General features: G+C 39.1%; 1 protein-coding gene across 1 annotated transcript; it reads left to right on the plus strand.

Moving 5' to 3' along the window:
- Positions 1 to 27: 27 nt before the first annotated feature.
- CEP76 (centrosomal protein 76) lies at positions 28 to 14,692 on the plus strand. Its single transcript, XM_033061631.2, has 12 exons — positions 28 to 171; positions 1,542 to 1,697; positions 2,017 to 2,098; positions 2,461 to 2,685; positions 3,187 to 3,372; positions 5,080 to 5,177; positions 5,833 to 5,961; positions 8,359 to 8,550; positions 10,827 to 10,993; positions 11,855 to 12,188; positions 13,422 to 13,639; positions 14,088 to 14,692. The coding sequence occupies exons 1-12, from the start codon at positions 109 to 111 to the stop codon at positions 14,224 to 14,226; spliced, it is 1,989 nt and encodes a 662-aa protein (XP_032917522.1). The 5' UTR covers positions 28 to 108; the 3' UTR covers positions 14,227 to 14,692.
- Positions 14,693 to 15,358: the final 666 nt, after the last annotated feature.

A 15,358-nucleotide genomic window follows, 5' to 3' on the forward strand; every position in this document is an offset into this window, starting at 1 on the left:
GGAAGCGGGGCGCGGACGCCGCGCCCACGTGCTGCCGCCAGGGGGCGGTGCCGGCGCTGCCCGCGCTCGCTGCGAGGCCGTTGGGGCTCGTTCCCGGCCGGCTCCGCCATGTCGCTGCCGCCGGAGAAAGCCTCGGAGCTGAAGCAGATCATCCACCAGCAGCTGCTCAAGGTGGGACTGGCGCCGCGGCCGGCGCTGGAGAGACCTGCCCTGGCCCTCAGGGAGCTGTGCCGGGCCCCGTGCCGGTGTCACCCCGCCGCTGAGGCGGCAGCGCCCGCTGAGGCGGTGGCGGCGCGCGCGGCCGCTCCGGCGCCCCGCTTTGTTTTCCCAACTTGCAGGTGTTTTCCAGGCGCCGCTTTGTCGTTTTCTTGTTGCTTTTTTGAGCGAGGGTCTTGAGCTGACGGGGAAATAAGTGAGGTGGCTGTAACTCCTGTGTCGCTTGTTAGTGCAGTGGTGAATATGCCTGCCTGTCACACAGCAGAACGGGGTTCTTAGAGCGAGTCCAGAGGAGGCCAGCAAGATGGTTAGAGGGAGGAGCGCCTCTGCTTCGAGGAAAGGCTCGAGCTGGGACCTGGGAGAGCTGGGATTGTGCACCCTGGAGAAGAGAAGGCTCAGTGGAGACTTTATAGCAGCCTTCCAACACCTGAAGGGAGCCTACCTTCAGAAAGGAGGCAGGCTTTTTACCAGAGTGTGTAGTGACAGGGCGAGGGGAGATGGATTCAAACTGAAAGAGAGCAGGTTTAGATTAGATATTAGGAAGAATTATTCACTGTGATGGGTGCTGAGGGACTGGAACAGTTTGCCCAGAGAAGCTGTGGATGCCCCATCCCTGGAAGTGTTCAAGGCCGGGCTGTGTGGGCCTCTGAGTGCCTGGGTCCAGTGGAAGGTGTCCCTGCCCGTGGCCGGGGCTTTGGAATGAGATGATCTTTAAGGTGTTTTCCAACAAGGTCATTCTGTGATTCTGTTTCAGGTCCCTGTGGCTGTGTCCTTAACATCCTTTCAGTATGAGAGTCACTCTATAAACTCATCTGCTTTCACAGCTCAGATGATGGGCAGACATTCTCAGAATTCCCTTTGAGCATAGGAAAAGTTTGCAGGCGAGATCTACTACTTTCGTGCCTTACCTGTAAAAAAGCGTATTTTTTCCCTTAGAAAATAAGGAGGTAATATATTAAGCTTGAATTTTGAGGGAAAAGTTACGAGTATTATATTAAACTTGAATTAGAGAAATTAGAACAGTGACCATTTTGTAATCGATGGATCTGCAGACTTTTTTGTAAGGAGGGAAGTTCAAGATGGGTTGCTGTAAAAGAGCAGTGAAAACGCCTAGGTTTTGTATGCTTGTAATTTTTTTTTTTACTGGGAGAGCTGCTTTTATAAGATAGTGGCTCATTTGATTAGTTCTGAAAGGATCAATATTTTGGTGCAGTTATTTCTGTGTTCCTAGGAAAATACCCTTGGCATTACAAACTTAATTGGCAAGTTGTACCTGCTGCCGTACAGAGAGCTGGTGTTTGTAACATACAATGAATTTTTTTTAGATGGATGTCCATGGGAGAATACGAGAAGTTCTTGCTGAGACTATACGAGAAGAGCTGGCACCTGAGCATCAGCAGTTGTCCACGGAAGATCTGATAAAAGCCCTAAGACAGCGGGGAATCATTGATGATGTTATGAAGGAACTTAAATTTGTAACTGTAAGTAACTTTTGAAGAGAAGGAGTATTTCTGCTTGTTCCTCTTACTGATGTGGTGTTCTGACAAAGTGAAGCTATGCTGCTTCTTGAGGTTTGTAAGGATGTTACTGAGACATTATAGGAGCAGAGAAGATTAGTGCATATGCTGAGATTGGTTTGGTGATAATACTGCACTGAAAATATTTGTTCCATTTTAGAAGGGAGCATACCTAAGGAATGGCATTCAGATGAAATTGAGGATTCTTTAATTTTTAGAAGACTGTGGTAAGAGCACTGTCACATCCCTTGACTCCTTTAAAAAGTCTTAATTGTAATTCCAGGATGTGAAAGAAACGGAGAGGACTTTGGCTCCAAAACCATCGACACATTTTGTTGACAGAGAACCACCAGTTTTGAAAAGAAGTATGTTTCTTTTTTATTTAAATGTTTGGATCATAGTTTTGAAAAAAATTTGAAGTCTGTGATTTTTGCGCTCTTAATTAATAATCCAGTATGAGGGCATAAAGGTGGATGTTTCCTCTGCTTATCCACAGGGAGTAAACTCATATGGCAATCAGTGTTGCATTAAATATGATTTACTATTATTATTTAATTTGTTTAACATTAAGATAACTTCAATATATTTTAAAATCATCTTCTCCTAGGCACGTGTTTCAAAACAGTTTCTTTTTTTGCTAGTCTCCTGTTAGTTAGCTGATATTTAAAAAATTAAGTTTTCTAAGATCTGTTTGTAGTCTCTTCATTTTTATTGCTACACTTTACAGCTAACATTGACCCAACACGGAGGTATCTTTACCTTCAGGTTTTGGGTGGAAAAGCTTTTCTGGACCATCTTCAGGAACCAGAGCCTCTGCCTGGCCAGATCTGTTCTACCTTCACTCTGTGTTTACATTTTCGAAACCAGCGCTTCCGTTCCAAACCTGTACCCTGTGCCTGTGAGCCAGATTTTCAAGATGGTTTTCTGCTTGAAATACACAAGGATAGCCTAGGTGAGGAATATTGTGAGTTTAAAGCTGATACTGTTGGGATATTTTCTGACCTAAGATTTATTATTAAATCTCTTTGATATTATTTAGTGGATTTCTTCCCTGTTTTTGTCACGCTTTCCTGATTACATAATTGGGTTATGCCACTTGTAGATCTTTCTCTGCTCTTGCTCTTTTCCTTCTGTTTCACTCTAAAATAACTTAAAATTGACCAACTTTATCCATTCTTAAATGCTAATTCCATTTAGATTTTTTGTGTATCTGAACTTGTTGCATTGCAGTACTCAACTACAAAAATAATTTCATCTTCTCTGTAATCTCTCTGTAGCTCTGTCCTAAAATGAGTGTGGTTTTAGAGATGGGACCATTGCTTACACTTCTGGACTCAAGATCTTTCTTGATACTTATTACATACGTTGCATTTTGTAGCATTTTAAGGTTCTGAGGAGAACTTGGGATGATAATATATATTCTTGCTGTCTTATTTTGGTTTAATGATGGCAGGTGACGCAAGTAAGATGGTGGATGCAACCACTATGTTATCTATATGTGACCCAGTGCATATGGTTCTGATCAAGACAGACACATTTGGTGAGACCACACTGGTAGCATCTTATTTCTTGGAGTGGAGGTCTGTCTTGGCTGCAGAGAATGGCATAACAAATGTTGCTGTGGAACTCCTGGGTGTAGGTAAGGATAAAAAATAAACATGTTATGATGACTTAAAATATTGGGTACTGAACTTGCTTACAAACTTAAAGCAGTATTTTTGATCTAGTTCATTTTTTTTCTTCAATTCAGAAGTAACTGTAATGTATCCTTAGAAAATGCCTAGAAGACGTAATGGTCAGATTTTTCTGTTACCAAGCTGCTAAAAATGAGTATTCCAGGTCCCATGTAAAAATGGTCCTCATGTCTGGGAATTCCCACTGTTGATTATCTGCAAAATCTGGTTATCAGAATCAAACCAACCAAACAAAAATCCAGTAGTTAATCTCCGGGGAATATATCTGATCAGTGCATGGGGGAGTAAAATCCAGCTTGTGTGCCTTTCATAGCAAACTGACAATTTCTGGAGAAAGGGATCTCTGCTCTGCTCCCATTTATCCCAGTAGCTGGAAACATGTTTTCTGAATGGCTTGGTTTAGGTGCTTAGCAATTACTACATGCATGTATTTTTGTGTATCACTTGTCGTCTTCTCAAGAGTTCCAACCCGTGTTTTTAGGATAGGATTTAGTGAATAAAGACTAGATCTCTCATGACTTCCTACAAGACTTTTTACAGGAGCAGGTAAAGGGGACGAGGGGGGATGGATTCAAACTGAATGAGAATAGATTTAGATCAGATATTAGGACGAAATTCTTTCCTGTGAGGGTGGTGAGGCACTGGAACAGCTTGCCCAGAGAAGCTGTGGATACTACATCCTGAGAAGTGTTCAAGGCCAGGTTGGATGGAACGCTGAACAATGTGATTTTTGTGGCAGGTATCCCTGCCCATGGCAGGGGAATTGGAACTAGGTGATCTCTGAGATCCCATCCAACACAGGCCACTCTAATTTTAATTTTCTATAATGACTTGAAAATGCATAGCAAATAAGTTGAGTTTAATTCTTGGATGATTGATGGAACGAGTTGGATGTAATTCTCATTAGCTTTTTTTCCAAGTAACACAGTATCAATGCAATAAATCCATTGCTTTTTCTCCTTTTCAAAATCCTGTCATTGAACAAAATGCATCAAAACATCAAAGGATGCTGCCATCTCAGATAAACAGATAAACAATTATGCGAGGCTTCCATTGCTTGTATTGCTTATGGACCCATCTGTAATCTGTTTTGTAATGCTTATTGTTGTTTATGTAATTTAATATTTTCAGCATTAGGCAACAACATTAAGTTGAAGGGGTGGTTGTTCGTTTGTTTGTTGTTTTGGGAAGTTTTTAAAGTTGATTAATCTCTTTGTATGACAGCCAGAGTCCTTCATAATGATCTGTGTCTTGGGGGAAGATGAACTTTACTTATTTCCAACTATTTAAATTTCAGCTACTTGTGTAATCAGTAGGACTAGGCACATTTACAGTGTGTGATTCTCTTACTTGATTTTAGATGCCTATTCCACACATTTCTAGAACACCATTCTAGAATTAATCTCGTGTCCCAGTACAGGCTGCACATAGGGCCTTGGATAATTGTCTGGGATGTAGACACCTGTGCTTTTTTTCATCATATAATGATTTCTTACAGCCTCACTTGAGTTTAAATTTTAATAAAGATTATTACTTTGCCTATGTTTAAAGAAGTTTAGTTACTTTTTGGATTGTATAAGGCTAATATACGTTATTTTAGTCTAAGCAAATTGAATATGAGAGAACTGATGAAAATTTATTTCATTTCAAAGGTACAGAATCAAAGGTTTCTGTTGGTGTTTTAAACATCAGACTGGAAATGTATCCGCAGCTTAATAAAACACTTTCTTCAGAAATAATTAGTACTCAAGTAAGTCTTTTCTGGGAGGGCTAACTTATTTTTTTGTTGTTAGGGGGAAACACAGTATAGAATTTTAGATGTTGAGGACTGTGGGGTTTTTGAATGTTTAGTACTTCTCTTTTTTTCTTTTAAATTTAAATATAATTTCCTTTTTAAAACTACATTGTCTATACTGAACATTACTCGTACTGTCATAGGTTTTTCTAATTACTTATATTAAAACCTCTGAAGAAAAAAGGAAGATGCAGTATATCTAATTTTCTTCAGGTAGTTTATATGTTTTCTTGCTCTTTCCCATGTGAAACAGTAATTTCAAGTTAACTATTCTGCTTGGAAAGCCAGTAAATGTTGGCCTGAAGGTGCATGCAGATAGTCTCCTGGATGTTAAAATCCAAGCAATCCTTCTGTGCAGTAACACAGTACTTAAAATGAACAACACTTGAGTCAAGCCTAATATATCAATCAACAAACAAGAATTACAACTTGAAGTTGTTCTTAATTGGATTTCCATTTAAAAATACTATGGATTTGCATGATACACTTAAAATGTTAAGCTTTATTTTACATATACCAGGATGTGGTTTTAATCTAATTACTGATTATGGCATTTTCTCCTGTTTGGAATTAGTATGTGTAGGATTGGTTTTGTTTTTCCTACCTACAGTTCACTTTGGAACGTCAGAAAACAGCAGAAAAAGAGCGTTTATTTCTTGTGTATGCTAAGCAGTGGTGGAGAGAATACCTGCAGATCAGGCCTACCCACAACACAAGGCTGGTAAAGATCTTTGCACAGGTTTGTCAATTTTACAAATAGACTAATCCTTTCTTTAAGTTGTCTTTTTATTTTATTTTGAACTTCATGTGTATGTGAAATCGGTATAGATTTATGATGTGGTTATGTTCAGGTCAGGGCTAAAGGTGGTGTATCGTGTAAAAAAATTAAATTTGTAAGGATTGAACTTCTGTTTGTTTACTTGTTGAGCCTCTACTATTTGAGGCTCAATAGAACGATGCAAACAGGAGGGTTGCTCTGACTAACTGATGTACCAAGTGAAAAAGTCTGCTTAGTCTTGTCCTTGAATACTCACAAATGGCAGAGACTTAGGTGATCTGTACAAACTATTTCAGATAAATTTTTTACCAGATAAAACAGTTAAAAAAAATGGACTTCCTAGATCTATCATAACTCGTCCTCAAAATATTTGAACTCTGTGTGGTCTGTAATGCAATCTGTCTGGTTTATGTCACACAACTACAGTCATAATTACTAGAGTCTGATAAATTACTACATCAGTTGCTCCTCAGTAACTGTTCCTCAGTAAAAAGAGTGGTATGATCCTTGCATTTTTCATGCTATGAATTTACCCTGCATAGTGGCAATTTTCCTACTACAGTAACTTCTTACCTCAGAGGAGTGTCCTGAAGCAATCTGTGCCTCCTCCTTGATGAGGCAACAACTTCCCTTCTGGCTGTGCCTGAGTTTGCAGGAGTGATGTGTACTTCCAAATCCCAGCTAGCAGCTGAGCCCCCACCCTGTCACACTCGCACTCCACATCAGTGGGATGGGAGCAAGAATAAAAAGGGCAAAAGCAAGGAAAAGTTCATGGGTTGAGATAAAGGCGGTTTAATAAATGAAAGAAAGGAAGAAAGAAAAGAAGAATGGGAAAACAGTGATGCAAGGACAGTGACTCACCTCCTCCCAGAGCAGACAGATGCCCCAATAGTCTCCAAGCAGGGACAAGTTTAGAAAAAGTCTCTTTCCCATCCCTACTGTTTTTATTGCTAAGTATTGGACTATATAGCATGGAATATCCCTTTGGTCAGATCAGGTCAGCCTTCCTTTGTCCACTCTGAACCTACAACTGTGTGGTGGCATAACGAGAAAGAAAGACAGTGTGGTACCATGGAAGCCCTGCTCAGCAACAGTCAAAACACTGGTGTGTTCACAGCACTGTTTTGGTCACAAATCTAAAACGGCACTATGAGTGCTGCTGTGAAGAAAACAAACTCCCTTCCAAATAGACCCAATACAAAGGCTTAAAGGTTTCAGGGCAGGGTATAAAGAGAAACAAGTCTATAATTAAATAGGATAGGAACTAGGCCCCTGCTAGATTAGTACCAATGTACAGCTTATCTTGAGTCTCCCATTGGCCATAGCAAATCGTAGTAAAACTTTTTGGGAACAGAAATGAGTTTATTAGATTAGTTTGATAATTCAGTTACCATCAAGTTTTAGATGAGTAATACAGAAACAGGCATTATATATGTGAGACAATATTAAAAAATAAATCCTGCCTGTGGGGCTTTTTTTAAATTGCTTTTGAGCTGTGAAATAGTTTTCAACAGGATTGCAGTCAGCCTAAAATAAATGCTGCAGTTTTTTTTCCCTCCAGCTTGCTGGAAAAGCATGACAAAACCTTAACGGGGACAATATGTGATTACAGTAAAAATATGAGACCATAATATCCTGAAGCTGCAGAGATCTAAAAGGCTTTGATCCTTTTTAAAAATATATGAGCATAAAAGTACCAATTTAGCCCAGTGAGGAACTGAAGACTTCTATGCTTCTTGAAGCAGTTTTAAGAGATGATGATCATAGTATTTGCCTGCAGCATGTACTAAAACAGACCTTTCTGAAAGTAATCTTACTTTTTCATTTTTACAAGAACTTGGGAAATATTAGTATTGTTACTTAATTTAGATCTAGTTACTAGATCTAGTTACTTCATTTTGTATAATTTTTATTGCTTGCTGTTATGAAAAGCGGTAGAGTATTCAAATTCAGAAGCAAATAGACACCTCTTAAACTCTAGAATCAGTTGCTGAATGTTTAATGCTTTTGGGGGAAGGTTTTTAGACTTGATGATAACGTGGAAATTGAAAGTGAGTAGAGCATGAACAGTTCCTCACCTGTTTGAGAAAATTAATTGCAGCCTGTGCTGTTCCTGGTGTTCAGACATTTAGTCCAGAATGCCCTGTGATTGACAGAGCCAGAATGAAAGCTGTGATTTCTCTAAATGAGTTGTCTTAATGGCCTTTTGTCCTAATTCTGGGGGTGTTTTCATGTTGTACTGTTTCTGAGTGATACTTATTCCAGGGAGGATACATCCCAGAGGAAAAAAGTCTAAGTTAAGATTAACGTTTTGGGACACTTGCGCAGCTGGCAAATAACTGCATTTGGCATGTCCAGGATGAGAACGGGGTGAACCGACCGGTGTGTTCGTACGTGAGACCTCTGCGGGCAGGGCGGCTGCTGGACACACCCAGGCAGGCAGCGCGCTTCGTCAGCGTCCTGGGCCACGAGAGAGCTGCGGTCATCGGCGGGGGCAGCGGCAAACAGGAGCAGTGGTGCACCCTGCTCGCCTTCTTGTGCAGGAACAAGGTGCGTGACAGTGCCCCTTGTGTGGCACTGCTGCGGGGGAGGTCTGGGAGTTGGGAATTTAAAACAGGCTGCAGGTACAGTAATTTCACGATGATAAGCCACACCTGATTATAAACCGCGCTTCCAGGTGTCGGCAACATTTCGTTCTTTGTCCATATATAAGCCGTACCGGATTGTAAGCTGCGCTTTCGTTCGCATCAAAGTAACCAATTTGTAACAATCACATGATCACGGGTTTTACTGGCAGGTGCTCAATTCGCGAGCTCGGCTCGGCACCACGACTCACACTTCCGGGTTGGGAAATTTCTGAACTTTGTTCATATATTGGCCGCTCCTGAGTGTAAGCCGCACTTCCGGGTTGGGACCAAAATTTTAGTCAAAATGGTGCGGCTTGTAATTGTGAAATTACTGTACATGCATTAAAATCACATTGGAAGGTTCTGTTACTTAAGGTGTTTTTTAAAGAGAAACAGGCGCTAAATAGTAGACAAGAAGGCTCTGGAGCAGACTTCATTTACTACTGTAGTTGGAGGTCCATTTGTCAATGCGTGTCTTTGACACTAAAATGCTTCTCTTCTGTTGCATTTCTAAGAACACATATTATCATCCAATGAATCCCTGCTACTGTGCAGGACACGAGTTAAAATTCTGAACGAATCCAGGAAGAGTAGAAAAAGTCTCTTTAGTCTCTTGTCTCTTTTGCTGATTTGGTGGGGGGTGGTTTGTCGTGGTTTTTTTTGGGTTTGGTTTTTTTGTGTCTTTTTTTTATGTTTTGGTTTTGTTTTTTTCTTTTCAATAGAGAGGCAGAAGTGTTCTCACAGTTTTTATGTTCCATTTTTGCAAGATAGGAATTTTCACTGGAAGTTTCAGCCTAGTTCTTGGTGGTCTGACATTTGTATCATATGACTATACTGTAACTGATTCTGGCTTATAGCTCTTCTGTTTTATGAGCAGAAGTAACAGTGATCACTTCTGATACTTCTTTGGAGTAGTCAGGGCTTTTCATTGCCAGGGAGATACTTGTGCCTTCAGAAATACTCGTGTGTTTACATTTAAAAGATGTGTTCAGGGCAGCAGGAGCTGTATCCCAGATTTTAGATCTGCCTCCAGGACCACATAGAACAGGCATTGGCTGTTGTCTCTGATTATCAGGTGCTGTATAAAGGCAGTTCTGGCTACCCACTGGATTTCAGATGTAGGTGACAGTAGGGACTTCGAGGATCTCTGTGTTTGGAAGCACAGAGAAAAGTGTTCCTTCAAGTCAGAAGTAGAAAGCTGTAGGAAAATAACTGAATTTAGCCCCTGAGACACCAGCTAGATCATTATTTTTCTTGTGGAAAGTGGTATAGTATTATTAAAATAACACAGGTTCACTACAAACTTGTTTAAGCCTACTTTTCTGTGTATTTCCTTTTTATGCTGTGGTAGGGCAAGATTGTGTTGTCTTGATACATCCAAGATCTCTGAATTTTACATTTTCAACATTCTGAATAATTATTTGACTAAAGAGCCTTACTGTTCTGTTTCTGAATGGTGTGCTTTGTGTTATGAATCCTTCATTGTTTGAGCAATTTTTGTTCTTACTTTACAGCTTACATTTGTAAAGAACTCAAGAGACAAAGGATATTAGACATTGCATTTGGAAATTGTTTTCTGTGAATTATCAGTGGTAGTAATGTGTTTATGAAGTAGATGTTTTTCTGACTGAAGGAAAAAACAGCTGCACATGATTCCCAGCTGTTTTAAAGTTAGATCTGTGGGGGACCTTGTTTTATCTTTGTCTAGATTCTGAAGTTTGACAGCACGTTCAAGAAAGTGAAATACCAGTAGAATTACATTTCATTAAGTGAAAAATTTCCTAATTGTGTGAAAATGTTGCATAATTTGTAGTCTTGCCCCGGGTGTCTACCTTATATATATTTTTACGTTTAATTAGAACATTGGTTTAGTTGTTGCAGGTGAATAGATTCTGGTTTTGGGTTACTTGGAGGTATCTTTATAATCACATTTCCCAGTGTGAATCATACACTATACTTGAACAAACAGTATCAACAGTCTATCATTAGAACATGCATTTTAAACTCATTTATTCTATTACAGAAAACAAAAACTTGTCTAGTTTAAATTGTAAAATCTTGACTTGTGATACATGCTTTAGTTAGATAGGGGAGTAACAAGACTTGTTAAATGGTGGCTTGAGAAATACCACTATTTTCTTTCTTTAAGGTTTTATCCATACCAATACTCAAACCAGCTCATTAGTATTTATTGTCTAGGGTGATTGTGAAGACCATGCTAACCTTCTGTGCAGTCTTCTTCTTGGGTTTGGATTGGAAGCCTTTGTGTGTGTTGGAACAAAAGCAAAAGGAGTCCCCCATACTTGGGTAATGACTTGTGGGTCTGATGGAACAATTACTTTTTGGGAGAGCTTAACAGGCCATAGGTGAGTAAAAAGGATATAAGAAAACAGAACAATATGTATTGAGGTTTGTGTAGGATATTTTTGCTGTTGTGGGTGTTTGAAAAATCTTTGTACCCTATCATGTAATCCGGGTGATGTTTGTCTTTGAATCTTTTTTTCTGTCTACTGCTTTTGCTTGGAAAATAATTGATCAACATGAGGAGAAGTATTTAATCAGTTTGTAATGTATCAGTGTCTTTCATACCATATAGTAACTGTTTTGTGTCTTATGTTAGTTGATTGCCATTGATGCTATCACTGCCATCATTTGTAAAGGAGATGAAATCTGACATGATTGTTTAGGAACCCACATTTTTTGCTTTCATCAGTGAAATCAGTGTTGCAATACATTTTTGCCCCCTCTGCAGAAATGTCTCTAAGTTCTCTGGGATTTTCTCTTGACTTGAGTCATTTGAGAAGCACACATGTAGTTGTTTGGCATACTAAGCTACGGGAACATGTTCTTTCCAGTGTTCAGAACAAGTGTTTTGCCACTATCTGTGTGTCCTGTGATTAGCATTTGCAGGTGTATGTCTCCAAATGTGATGAACAGCAGAGAAACTGTATGAGCATGTTCTTATAGTTGCAAAATTTAGCTGCTTGATTAAGCAGCTTATTTTTCTAGATTTAAAGACTAAAAATTATGTATTATTTGATTGTATATTATACTTCCAAAGTGTGTACAATTACATTTCAACAAATGAATGCTATTTGGGGGGGGAAATTTATGACAAACTTGGCTTGTATTTTTAAAGGAAAAATGGCTATATCTGTCCCATCTAAGTATTTTTACTTTGCCTTGAAATAAGTTGTATTAGTAAGAAATTGTATCTTTTTGACTAGGTACATCCACAGACCTATCAACCCTGATGACCCTCCCCTAGTTGAACAACCCAAGCCATTGTATCCATATCGCACAATAGGTTGTATCTTCAACCATCAAAAGTTCTTTGGAAATTGTCAGCCCTCTGATGCCGTGGAGCTGTGTGTGTTTGACCTGCATGATGAATCTAGATGGAAACCCATGAGTGGAGAAGCAATAAAATCTATATGTCCTCCTGGAGCAGCATCTTCAGTTCCCCCTTTTCCTCCTCTGTGTGCTTCTACAATAGATGCTGCTGTAACAAGCAATGAGATAGAAGTGCAGCTGAGGATACTGGTCTCTGAACACAGAAAGGTGAGAAAGATTTGCAGTGATCTGTCATTGCAATAGAGGTTCATGTGTTAATTAACTTGTTAATTAATAAGTTAATTGTTAATGTGTTAACTTGTTTTGGATAGCCATTTGTTAGTTCACATACTTGTATATTGGCAATTTGTGTTCCATCAGCTTTTGCAGAAATGTTATGGGAAACAACTGAAAAAAAAATGTTTGGGAAGACTGTAATGAGCAGGTTTAGACATCGTACTTCCTGTTATGTGCAGTGGTGATCTGTAGCCTCATGTGTGGGCTCTTCGCCCCACCCTGCCTTTGCCCCTCATTCTGTGTCTATGATCTTCAGCTTACTGGCACCTGCAGACCACCCATGAGGGGTCTCTAAAAGCACCAGGAAGATGAAATCTGGTTGTTAGTGGGCTTAGCCAGTCCAGCACAAATGTTTCTGGTTCCTAGATAAAAGCAGGCTTTCAGCTTTTGTGATCTTACTCTGACTGCTTTACAAAATCTGAGATATTTTTAGAAGTTAATTTTGTCCTTTACCAGGATTTTTACACGGTATAATGTGCCAGAAATAATACTTTCTGTGCTGGACATGAAGGCGATGATATTTTAAGTCCCTGTTAGCTTATGTCTGTTTTTAATGAGATTTTTTGAATGTTTCTGTTTTTATCTCCCCGCATGATACTCAACCTCTAGGATGGCAAGTTAATTCTCAGAGTATGAGAGTCATACAGTCTTGAATCCATACATGGCAGATTTTTCTACTTTGCATTTGGGATGGTAGGAGGAAGGTACATATATGTAGTGGGAAGATGGGTGGTAGAAAGAAGGTGCCTTTGTGTTTCGGGGAGCTGTTGTGCATTGCTTTTTCAGAAAAGGTTTTCCATGAGACATTTGAAAAAATGTCAGGTGAATCTTACTTGATCTTTTCCATATTTTTGCTGTGTATTTATGCATATCTTACATTTCATGCAGATACACTGTAGCTGAAACATCTGTTTTTAACTCTGCTGGCCTAATGTTTAAGTTTAATAGTTTAACCTCATTCCTTGATCAATGTTTGATACTTGTAGTGACACTTGTGGTGTTTGCTTCTCCCAGCTGGTATGTGACTCAATACACAAATCTCACTGCTTCACGAGCCATTAACTACCAGTATAAAGATTTTTGTATTTATTTGAATCTATACAGTAGGCGAGTTTAGGCATATCCTGATGTACAGTTATCATCGCTCTGTGACTTGCCTCCCAGGATCTTGGCCTTTCTACTGTTTGGGATGACCAGCTCTCCTATCTGTTGTCACCAGCATTAGCAGCCTATGAGCTTGAACGCACAACAGGTGTTTCTGCAGGAAATGAAGAGTTTCAGGATTCCGTAAGGAGAGCAGTACCTGATGGTCACACCTTCAAAGGGTTTCCCATCCATTTTGTGCACAGAAATGCCAGGAGAGCATTTGCCACGTGTCTTCGGTAAGTCTAAGTGTAAAGATACAGATATATGTTAAAACTAAATAGTAATCCTTAATTGTTAATTGCAGCGCAATTTTTTAATAATGAATTTTAAAGAAAATTAATTTCCTTTGGTTAGAACTGGAGGAAGAGTGGTGTGGTACATGTAATGGATCATGGGGTTACGTTGATGATTCAGTGGTGATAGATTTCTTGTATATTAAACTGAAGAACGTGGAGTTAATTTAATTGCATTGCACTTGTTAAAAATGATCAGCAGTTGTGTCATTTTCCGCCAAGGCGACAGCCCTTGCACTATAGAACAATATTATATTTGTAATGATAGACTCATGGTATTCGTTGGTACTTAAATGCTAGTCACGCTTCACAAAAATTGCACTATGTAATCAAAAGTTTTAACAATATCTTATGATTGTCTGTTACTCCTGTGTTTCTTTTTGTCATATAGGTCTCCTTTTTGTGAAGAAATAATCTGTTGTAGGGGAGACCAAGTGCGACTTGCGGTTCGTGTACGAGTGTTCACGTACCCTGAATCTGCGTGTGCTGTTTGGATCATGTTTGCTTGTAAATACCGCTCTGTCCTTTGAAAAAAACCCAAATTATTCATACCTTTTAGCGCTACAAAATAATGTATGTGGGTGAAAAATTATTCCATTAAAAACTAAGATAGTATTTTATATAAATGCCACTGATTTTGAACACCATATGTGTATTGTATTGAAGGGGATTGTGTACACAGTAATAATTGTATTTATAAAGAGAATTTATTCTTTGTAATAAAAGTTGCTTTTTATATTTATAGGAATGTGGGTCAAGTTACTAAAATGTGTAAAAAAAATACTGGCTTGTTTTTTGCAGTTCTGAGTTGGTGTAAAAATTTATTTAGAAGTAGGTCGGCTTTACCTCTCCTTTCCCTGTAGTGTACAGTGTGTACTTTGTGAGTGACTGACATCCAGGAATGCTGGTGTTTAAGCATGTGTCTTTCAAACAACAAAATTTATTTTTGCCTCTCATGGATGTAGCAGTGACTTCTACATTCAGCTTCTGAGAACAGTTCAGTCAGATAATCTTGATGATATGTGGCTATAAAAATATATTGATTTATTTTTTAAATATACATTAAGACTTGGATACCTGAAGATCAATGAATTTAATAATTTATGGATTCATTAAAAATATATATATTAGGACTTAGATATCTGAAGATGTGAATAGCTGTAATGGGTTAGATAAAGTAGTTAAACCTGATGCATTTTTCCTCTTGTTACCTTAAGAAGTTTCTGAGGTAGAAGTTGTAACTAGACCGTTTTGCTTGACAGCCATTCATGATTTTGTCTGACGCTCAGATCTGTACTTAATTACCCATCTCTGGTTTTGTCTGTCTTAAACCTGTGGGTGATGATTTTGCTGAGTATCTTTAAGTCTTTATGCTCTGCAAAACAGCAAGCAGTGGGACTCACTGAACTTTTCCCTACCATACCTCTCAGGTTTTTCCCCATGTAGACTTCAGGCATCTCTTCTTGAGGCTGTAACATCTGAAACTGTTTGGTTTCTTCTGTAGAAGCCATTATGTGTCAGTGATAGCCCGTGACCACCTCCTTAGGTTCTACTTGTAAGAAAGAGGCAACTCTTTCTGCTGGTGCTGGAGCAAAAAAGTTACCTGATCCTAGAGAATCTTGCAACACATACAGCAGGAGTTTGCATTTTGCATGTACATTT

Source organism: Catharus ustulatus, chromosome 1, assembly GCF_009819885.2.
Source record: "Catharus ustulatus isolate bCatUst1 chromosome 1, bCatUst1.pri.v2, whole genome shotgun sequence".
NCBI classification, from domain to species: Eukaryota; Metazoa; Chordata; class Aves; order Passeriformes; family Turdidae; genus Catharus; species Catharus ustulatus.

Bases quoted from the DNA above. Each gene is read 5' to 3' on its own strand.
- CEP76 (XM_033061631.2), top strand. From the start codon at position 109: ATGTCGCTGCCGCCGGAGAAAGCCTCGGAGCTGAAGCAGATCATCCAC. The intron at 2,099-2,460 runs GTATGTTTCTTT...TACACTTTACAG, and splicing joins ACCACCAGTTTTGAAAAGAA to CTAACATTGACCCAACACGG. The intron at 12,189-13,421 runs GTGAGAAAGATT...CTTGCCTCCCAG, and splicing joins TGGTCTCTGAACACAGAAAG to GATCTTGGCCTTTCTACTGT.